This window comes from Cynoglossus semilaevis, chromosome 2 (genome assembly GCF_000523025.1).
Source record: "Cynoglossus semilaevis isolate Cse_v1.0 chromosome 2, Cse_v1.0, whole genome shotgun sequence".
Classification (NCBI taxonomy): domain Eukaryota; kingdom Metazoa; phylum Chordata; class Actinopteri; order Pleuronectiformes; family Cynoglossidae; genus Cynoglossus; species Cynoglossus semilaevis.
This window is the reverse complement of record NC_024308.1, coordinates 10,973,322-10,983,591: the sequence shown is the minus strand read 5'-3', so window position 1 is coordinate 10,983,591 and position 10,270 is coordinate 10,973,322. Positions and strand designations below refer to the sequence as shown.

Here is a 10,270-nt window from a genome sequence, read left to right as displayed (position 1 = left end):
GGATTTTTTCACGATGGTAAGGCTAACACGAAACTAGAAAAGTTAATAAAAAATGTATTCTAAAACATTTCTCAAGATGCTCTAATTTGTGTAGAAACACGCAGAAAAGATAACAATTTGATTTTTTTTTCCAAAATTTTAATTAAAAACCTTGACCAATATAACACGTCAAACTAATTTTCACGAGTTAAACTGTACATTTCTCAAGTTGCTTTAATTTGTTGAGAAACACGCAGAAAAGATAAAATTTTGAATTTTTTCAAAATTTTCATGAAAGATTAAAAAAATTCCCCCAAAATCTTGTTTCTAAAATACTTAAAAGATAACATTTTGATTTAAAAAAAAAAAAAAAAAAAAAAAAAAAAACCCACAATGCATCAGTATCACATCAAACCAAATCTGACAAGAGATTTTTTTTTTTTGGCATTTCAACTTTTAAGCAAATTCACATACAAAAAACTTTCTGAAAATGTCTGAAAAGGTTGCCAAAAATGAATAGAAAACGCACTAATTTGCCTTAAAATATCAAGAAACAGTGCTTAGCATAAGTATTTACCCCTTTGGATGTTTTACACTTTTATTGCTTTCAGGATCGATGCTAAACTAACGAAAACAATCGATATCATGAAGACACACTTAACGTAAACAAATTTAAACAAATAATAAACATCACGTTGGGAAACACTGGTGAAATCATAGATACTCTACTCACCACCACATGCTTCCGCAAGTTTGACGTGGAAGTTTCGAGGACGACAGCTCTGTCCGCCGGGGCAGGTTCGTTTTCCATCGCAGGATGAAGTTTTTTCCTTCTTTGTATTTGAAAACAAACAGGTGTCTGAGATATGGCCAAGGATTTTCATCTCTTTCCGAGTCCTCTGCTCCACGAGAGCTCTCTGCTTGACAATCCTCAACCTCCGTTTGTTGTTCTGCACCGGCCACCATCCAACAGCAGGCGAGACTCAACGTTCTCTGTCGACATTAACACAGGGGAGAATCCGCGCACGACATTTTCTTTTAATTAACGTATAAATAATTAAGTCAAAATGTACTTAAATAAAAGTAAATTTTCCATACCTATTTGTGAAGAATGAACTTTGAACAGATGTTGTTTACATAGAAATGTAACTTGTCAGTGCACTGTAATTTGTAGAATGCTCTTTGTTTTTCTTGTTGTCATTATTTAGTTTTAATTCCTGATGCAGTGTATTTCAGTTCTACCGGCCCCTTCTGTAATATCAATAACAATAGATTGGACTAATAAAGAACGGCTTTGTATCCAGTTTTCCTTCAAATCCTAATCAGCACGCACACAGGAACACGCACAAATACACATGACTATGTATGGCCTTTCACAATATGTGTTTTTGGAGAAAAAAATTAAACCTGCAAAACTGTTCATCCAGCACAATATACACATTCATTAAAATTGTAAAAAAAAAACAAAAAAAAACATTGTGCCAAAAAAAATTTCTTCAGATTTAAAAAAAAAATCCTTGATGTGCTTTGATGTGCATTAAAGTCGCCAAAATTAAATCTGCCTCGAAATATACAAGTAAAATATATATATAAAAAACATAAAACATAACTTTGAAAAAGAGAACTGAACAATTCTTCAGAATGACAGTTTTTTGGCCAATCCTAAACTTTACAACTAAGAGTATATTACAGGATGTTGTTAAAAACATAAAATCATCTAAAACATAACACTTTGATCCTGAAGGTGTCACTGTCTATTCTGTCCAATGACAGGACAAACATAACCTGATGTGGTATTTAAAATTGTTTCCTTTATTTGTGTAGTTAAAAATAATGTATAGTGTGCGTTCACCATCTGTGACGGTCACGTGTTCTACTCAGACGAGAATTAAGATGCAGGAGGAAGTTTGTATTTGAAGAAAATATTTTTTTTTATTTGAAAAGAAGTGAAGGTGGTGGCGCTGCACTGACAGACAAGTTCAGCTCAACAACAAACGGAGAATCTACAACCCACAAACTATTGAACCCATACCAGGAACGGCAGCAGCTGGAGAGTTGGACCAGAACCATCACAGAGACAGAAAGAGAAAACGTTAAGGAGACGCAGTCGACAGGAAGTAACACCAAGTCAGGGCGCAGTCACAGTCGCCATGGAAACAAGTCCACAGAGTTATTTCAATGTGGTATCTAAAATGTGGGTCATATCCAACCAGACGTCACCAGATGTTAATCTAATAATTCATTATAATTTGAACTTCATTGATCCACCATTTTGGGAAGTTCTTGTGAGAACAGCAGATCTGTTCTGGGAATAGAACCCAAGACTCTCTGCTTCCAAGGCAGGTGTGGCCCACATATAGTGCCCAGAATGTAGGTCACACACTGGTGCCCAGAATGTAGGTCCACAATGGTGGCGCAGACCATGTAAAGTTGTGGGTAGAGAGAGCAGCTCAAGCTACATCTGGTTGAGGCGTGTGGCCCACATGGTACTTGTTGGTAAGATCCCATCATTTAGTGGTATTTGATCCAAATCAAGAGTCGGCGTGGCTGTACTGTCCACTTTCTCAGTGTTACCTACTCTGTTGTGGCGTCGTGTGATTGACAAGACTTTGAAAACTTTGTTCTTGGACCGTGTCAAAGGTCAAATCCTGCTGTAATAAAGTCAGATGTGAAAAAACAACATCAACGGACAAATAACAGTTGTTTTTTTTTTTTCAAAGACATCTTCAATTATTTTTTTTAGTTCTTTTTCTTTTATACACAAAAACACAGTCAATAGTACCAAATATGCATGCTGGGTCTGTAGGTATGTCAAAAAGGGTAGAGAAAAGGACGAGTAAGGAGGGACGTCATATACACTTTTAAAAATCATTTTCTTTTCTCTCTCTCTCTGTGTGTGTGTGTGTGTGTGTGTGTGTGTGAGCAGCAGCAGCCACGGTGCTGGGACCTGTGATCAGTGGAGCAGTGAACACAACACGACTCCTCAGTGAGAATCAAACAGATTCAAACTCTGGCTGCAAATAAAACTCTGCAGAAGTTCTGAGTGTGAGGAGTCGCTGCGGTACAAACGCACCGGTACGGAACAGGAACGCTGTTCTAACAGTCCTCCTGAGGGGAAAGGTGGGGCGGGGTAAAGGGAACACACTGAGCCTGTGCTTCCTTTCTTTCACTGAGATGCTGAAGTCGGAAAAGTCTGTTTTCCTGTCGGACTTTTTCAAGTCGCACAAACTCAAGTCAACAGTCGTAAAGATTAAGAGGTTTTGGTCCGTGGTACCGACCCCAAGACTGGTCCTTAGCCCAGGTCCTGACACCACTCTGGGGAGAACATACTCAAACTCAGAGACCACGTCACCGTGTGTTGGCGTCGGTGGTTGTAGACTGTACATAAGAAACGGTGGTTGCTGTCTAGGTCCAAACTGAAGGTCCAGAAAATGACACCAGTCAGAATGAACTGAATTCTAAAAATGTCTGTGGCCAAAAAGAACCTGAAGGAACCTCATTAATTAGTCAACATCTACAGTTGTTCAGGAGAAGTTAGTGAACTTTGAAGGAAAGTAGAATCAAATTTAAATAATTGCAGAAACCTCTTCTGGACCTTTACTCTTGGCCACGCCCACTTCTTATGTACAGTCTTCAGGACTGATGCGTCTGTGGGAGAGACATGGAGGGAGCGTAATGAAACCAACACCAGTCCTGAGGAGAAACCTCCAACTCTCCAAAAATCGTAAAAAAGGTGAGTCAACAGACAACGTCAATTACAGTCGAGGTGACGTCAACGCTGGGCGGAGTTTTCATCCACAACAACAACAACAACAACAACAACAATGACAGAAAATGTAAACCAAGTCAGACCCTTGGCTACAACATGTGCAATTAGTGTTGAGAAAGTGAGGCCTGAGTGAAAAAAAACCAAAAACTCTGGACATGTTTCAAACTGAGAGGGTTTAAAACCCCACACCACAGAAGAAAAAAAACTTCAGGGAAAAAACATAGCTTCAGCAAAATCCCACAATGAAAGTCTGGTCACCTGACCCAGTCTGGTCACCTGACCCAGTCTGGTCACCTGACCCACAGAGCTTCACTGTCTTCCCCAAACTTGGCCAGAAATGTCTGCATGATCTAATGGGCTGCGTCCCACTGCTGGTCCAGACCAGATTTATTTTATGGGATTGTTTAATCTTACGTCTTGGTTTAAAACAAAAAAAAAAAAACAACCCACATATCAATTTGTTTAGCCCAGAAGTAGGTTGATTGTGTTCATGTGACCCACATCTAATATCCAGATAGACAATTTAGAACTGGTGCAGGACCAAATGATTTTTGTTGCACCACTTGCAAGTTATGAATGTGGACCACTCCAACAACTGTAGACCACATACTCCCACAAAATTTGGCAGTACAAACCATCAGTGTGGTCTAACACTGGACCGAACCAACTCCACAATGTAGGACACAACATGAATTTACAATTGACAACTGAAAGACAAAGGACAACTGAAATCTTTGGTCTCAAAGTTTTGGGAGAAATTTAAATTAGAAGAGAAAGAAAAACCTAAAACATCCACTAAACAGTTCCATCCTTTAAACAGTTCCATCCTTAGAGTTAATTAAATATTATATACTGTATATATGCGTGTGTGACTATATATAGATATTTGTATGATAGATAGGAGATCTCTGTGTCCATGTGACTCTGGATGCGTACACAGACGTCACGTCTCTGGAGACAACAATGTGTGCAAGTGTCAGACGAGCCCTGGATGAAAGGAAAAACTTCAAAGTATCTCTGAGAAAAGTTTCCCTTAAAAATCGCCCTCTTCACTTCGTAAGTATCTCTGCTTCTATTTCCTGTAACCATACTGTACATCTGTCATAAAACTCTGAGAAACGTCACTAACTAACTAGCGTTACTGACCCAGCTCACCGCCACGCAGTAGGGAACTCTGTCATTTATCTTCCATAAAAGTTTTTTTTTTCTATATAAAGACATTCAACAGTGAGCCATGCAGTATTGTTCAAGTAGTACAGCTGTGTAGTACAGCTGTGTAGTACTAGAGTTCCCTACTGACAGAACAGTCAGCTGAGAAGTAGAGCGAGTGCTGATGATGGAGAAGGAACGTCACTGGAGCTTCTCAGAGTCAAGGATCCTCACATGGTTTAATGTAGCCCATATGGTACACTTGGTCTTTGGGCCCACAGGAGCAATAAAATTCAGGCCTTTGGTGACCCACCTGGTACTCAGACTGTGGGCCAAATCTCAACCAAACATAAACCAAATCATAACAGGCCAAGTTTAGGCATCTGTGTCAGATGTAACCCAGAGCTAGAAGTGGGCCACTGGCCTGGTGGACCAGATGTGGACTGTGGACAGACCCCATATACTGTACATGGACTCTTGACTTTGAGAGTGACTCCAGGACATGTGTGGCTGGGTGTAGACTACAGGCAGTAGTTTCCATGGTGAGGACACTAGCCCAAGTGGACTGAGTGTGGACGGATGAATGAGGGGGGAAAAAAAAGCCCTGAATTTTTGTCTTTCTTGGTTAAATGGCTGGCTTTGCTGTGTGGTCGTAGTGTTTACTCTGGTAAGCCTGAAAAAACACCTGAGGGATCCTGACCGTGTCCTCAAGACACCAGAAGTCTGGAGGAAAAACATGCTCTAGCACCTGGAGTTTGGATCATCTAGATTCACCTGCTGACGGTCGTCAGAGGAGCTTCAGCAAAAGAGTTCTAGAGAAAAGAAAAGCAGTTTGGACCTGGACCTGATCTTTTTGTACATTCAAGATTAGGGCATGGGGTCCCTGTGAAGGACCTGAAGACCTGTCCACGGTTTTCACGGTTTTGAAGGTAATTAAAAAAATCTGGAACTGATGCTCTGTCTGAGTCCACTGTGAGTTAACGGTCAGGGACAAGAAGAGGAAACTCATGGATCAGCCTTCAACTCAAGATACAAGACCAAGGACCGAACATGAAAGCAGGATGGACGCAGACGTGTCAGTGTCTGACGCCGAGTCGGTTCTGATACTTCTGTGTTTGGAGCAGCGTCAAACCCCCAGCTCTGAGGACAAAAACAGTGCTGCATGACCTCCAACCACCTCCACCCACGACCTGATCTACACTCTGACGTCTGACACACGTGTCTGTGTTAATGACACAACACAGCAGGGGTGTCAAACCTGAGGTCCGTGAGCTGCAGTGGACCAGTAGAATCAGGCTGAGGTGACTGGAGGACCAGAGAGAACCCATTATTATCAGGAGAGACAAAGTTTAAGACCAGTGTTAGCACGAACATTTGCTCGCTCACACGGAACCTGCACCAAAATAGAAACGACAGGTTTGGTCCACAGGTCAAACTGGAGCGTCCCACTGCCCACAAAAACTGAGGCAGTCCTTCATTATTATTATTATTATTATTATTTTAGCTATGCTAACCTCACCACGAGCCTACCAGCAGGGGGTGGGGCCAGCTAACAGTGATAGTGTCATGGAGAAGTACACAGTAGAGTGGTGGAGGAGGACACTGAGGGGGTGGGAGGGCTTACACACACACACACACACACACACACACACATTCATGCACAATGACTCCTCTGCAGCTTCACAAACAAACAATGGCCCTCTTCCTAAACACACTCCCGTACATCTGTTGGTGTATGTGTGTGTGTGTTGGCTGTGTGTGTGTGTACATACTGTACATACATTTACATTTGTAAAAGTTTGTGTGGCCCATACGCTCACATGCTGGCCTGAAAAACCTATGAGGTTAAAGAAGGTGCTTGTTCTGACTTTGTAACCAGGATCTAAACCAACGCTTCTGTGTTTCTGCTGTGGCCCAGAGGCTAGGTCAGAAATGGACATAGACCTCCAACAGGGAGAATGAGCCTGAAATGAAAGCTTCATCACTGGGCTGCTGCCCAGTTTTAGGGTCAGCTTCACAGCAGATGACCCCCAGGTGGGATTTGGCACGTTTTTGTTAGGACGTGGCACCGAGACGAGCCACACGGGTCGAGCACCAGAGATGGGTAGATTCAGATCCCAAACTCTGGCTGGTTCCAATTGTTAAATAAATGTGTTCAACCATTAGTTCACTGCTCCACAGAAACACAGAAGAGAGGACAGCTGCAGAAACCAACAGCCAATCAGGGACAGCAGGTTTTCAGTAAGAATTGAACGCAAAGTTTGTGTTTTTTTTCTCTCCAGGTTCTGAAGATACATTTTATTGTGATGTTTTTATTTCTTAAGTCTTTGACAAATAATAAAAAAAAACCTTCACTGGTTATAAAGTCAAGCACCGGACAGGAAGTTCCAACTTAACAATAATCAATAAAACTAACACATTAATCAGAATTAAAATAAGAACCTAACAACCAGAGGTGAAGGCCACACCCACAGCTTCACACTTTGATTATCTCTGGGACCATAGTGCATCACTCTCTCTCTCTCTCTCTCTCTCTCATTAATAACACAATGCTGGATTGCACATTCTTTCAAGTTTTCAGTATGTCACTAAAACCTGTGTCTTCAGCTCTGTCTGTACGTCACCTCTGTCATTCCCTCCCTCCCTCCCCCTCTCAATCTCCCTCTCTCCATCATACACATTAAAAAAAAACAATATATTATCAAAGCTTATTATTTCTGAGGATTTTCTCTCTCTCTCTGTTGTTATTTTTTAAACCACACATAACTATGGGTTTTTAAGGTTTGATGGTCAGATTCTTTACAGATGACCTTAAAAACCTGACCTCTGACCTTTTACTGAGTGTACCCATCTGTGACCTTAGACCTCTGTACTTTCTGTGACCCAGCAAAAACATGAACATGTTGGTTTTAACTCATTTTGTTTCTGTGAAATGTGGAACATATGCCCATTCACGAGTTAGACTCTGCAGTTTATTTTTCACGCTGTTGTCTGGTAATCAATAAAAAATGTTTTTAGCTAATTTCTTTTAGATAATTCAATGACATGAACTTTCCACGCAGTATCGCTCTTGTCGAGGACTGACCCAGAGAACAACCAGAGAACTCGGGTCACAGATGAGACTCAGTTAAGTGCTTTTTTTCTTCTGTATTCACAGACCCTCTCTCTCTCGTACCATTTGGTTTTCACTCTGACAAAGGGCTGTTTGGTACGTCAACACACACACACTGCCTGTGTATGTATGACCTCAAACACACCATCACTACTGTTTCCATTCACAGAAAAGGTAAAGAAAAGAAAGAAGGAACAGAAATCTCTTCTTTCTCTTCGACACCTACTTTGGTCTCCAACCTCTGACACAAACGTCTCCAAAATGTAAAAAAAAATGCAGTCAGTATAAAAGCAAGACTTTTGTCCTCAGGAGTAACAAACACTTCCCCCCTCTCTTAACCCCCTCCCCAGCAGCAGCAGCAGCAGCAGCAGCAGCAGCAGCCTACCACCCTCCAGCTGTCTATTATTATATGCTACATCTTTTTGCTTTTTGTATGAAGAGGGACAGAAAAAGACACTTGAAATCATCTTCACCATACTCACAATCTTCATCATCACCATCCTCACAATCTTCATCATCATCATCTCCTCTTGGCATTTACCACAAACAAGTTAGGAGTAAAAACCTGAAACATGAAAGAGAAAACCTCCAGGAAACAAAATCACAAATAAACTGCGATAAAATCTTCTCAGATTCAAAAATAAAACAGTTTTAAAGTGGGAATGTTTTGTTGTCGTCTGTTTTTCTCAGGAATTTTGTTGTAGTTTTTTTCTCTTTTTCTCTCGAGTTTGTAGTAAAAAGTCTGAGCTGGAGTTTAGGTAGCAGCGGGTCAACCTGAAACCTGTTGAAGTTGCCTACTCCGGTTCCTTCCTTCCTTCCTTCTCTTCTCTGTTATTTTTTTCACATTCACAAACATGTAAAACTTCCTTGTGCAAATCAAGCAGTCTTAGAAAGAATGCCCTCTGAGAATGTTCAGGTAAAAAATAGAGATACCTCCAAAGGTGGCTGACGTGTGTGTTGCAGAGAAATGTTTTTTTCTTTTTTTTTTTTTTACTGCGGTGCTGGAGATGATCTGTACTTCAACTGAACCACCTCACCTTCACTCCTTCCTCCCTCCTCCTAGAGCAGGAGGGGCGTGAGTTACTCGTCTCTGTTGGAGTGTGAGCAGACTTGTGTGTGGGTGAGTGTGTATTGGTGGGGGTTCATCTGTGTCCCGAGGGCATCTGTGCGTAGACGGGGTGAGCGAGGCGGATGTTGAGCGAGTCGTTGTGCTGCACCAGGGAAGTGTGGTGATAGTGGAGCACCAGGTCCTTCAGGCTGCTGTACAGGTTGTAGGGCTCAGCAAAGCCGAAGCCTCGCGGTGTGCTGTAGATGACGCAGTGCTTCACCTCCCCCTCCACACTAACACACACACACACACACACACACACACACACACACAACAGAGACATTTAGTCATTGATCGTTTTCATTTGTTAAACTACTACATTTTATTACATTGTTTTATTTTTTTTAATTCAGTAGGTGGCAGTATGCTCCTAAAAACGTTGGTTGAGACCCACTATTAAACCCAGACATCGGGAGCCTACAAAGGCTAAGAGACATTCAGGTTTTGAAACAGAACGTGGGAAGAACTTGTTCCACAGACACCAACAGTGTTTTACAGTGGTTTTTTAAAAAACTTCCTAGTGTGACGTCACAGCTTCATTGTTTCTCAAGTATTTATAGTGATGCACCAAAATTAAAGTCAAAAAGAACGTTTCGGATATCAAGCCCGTGAGTTTTTGCTTGCGTCATCATAACTTCCTGTTTCGGCTGTGTTGTTTTGTTCTTTTCTTTGATTGAAAACCTTACCTTAGTAAAATGGCTAAAGGTTAGCATGTGTGTAATACAAACTATTACCACAAGTGTGTGTTCTTTCACTGTGTACTCACACAACAGAGCAGGCGTAGCAGCCCTTTTTGCTGCTCTCTCTGATCAGGAAGGATCCGTCTGGTTTCCCCAGCAGCAGCTCCTCCGCCTGCGTCCTGTTCAGGTCGCCCACGAACCAGCTCTTCTCATCATGGTGGGGCAGGTTCTCATCCTCCTCGTTCACAAAGCAGCCTCTGCACAGAGAGAGAGAGAGAGAGAGAGAGACATGAAAAGATTAACAACAGTCGCTGTGTCTGCACCGTCACACACATGCACACACACACACACACACTGCAGTGTCAACAAACTGTGAGTTCAGAGAAAAATAAAAAGACAAACAGAGAGAGGATCAAAGAGAGTAGAGCAGACACACAGGAGATGTCTTCAGCACAAAACCTGCTGCACCTGAA

General features: G+C 41.7%; 1 protein-coding gene across 4 annotated transcripts in view; it reads right to left on the bottom strand.

Moving 5' to 3' along the window:
* Positions 1-2,577: 2,577 nt before the first annotated feature.
* The window catches only part of pik3r3b (phosphoinositide-3-kinase, regulatory subunit 3b (gamma)), a 40,595-nt gene continuing 32,902 nt past the window's right edge, over positions 2,578-10,270 (bottom strand). For all 4 annotated transcript variants that reach the window (XM_008337770.3, XM_008337762.3, XM_008337773.3 and 1 more), the window contains 2 exons: positions 9,884-10,054; positions 2,578-9,350 (listed from right to left, as the gene is read on the bottom strand). In XM_008337770.3, the coding sequence (XP_008335992.1) occupies positions 9,152-9,350; positions 9,884-10,054 (370 nt within the window). In that variant the 3' untranslated portion in view covers positions 2,578-9,151. The remainder of the gene's footprint in view (positions 9,351-9,883; positions 10,055-10,270) is intronic.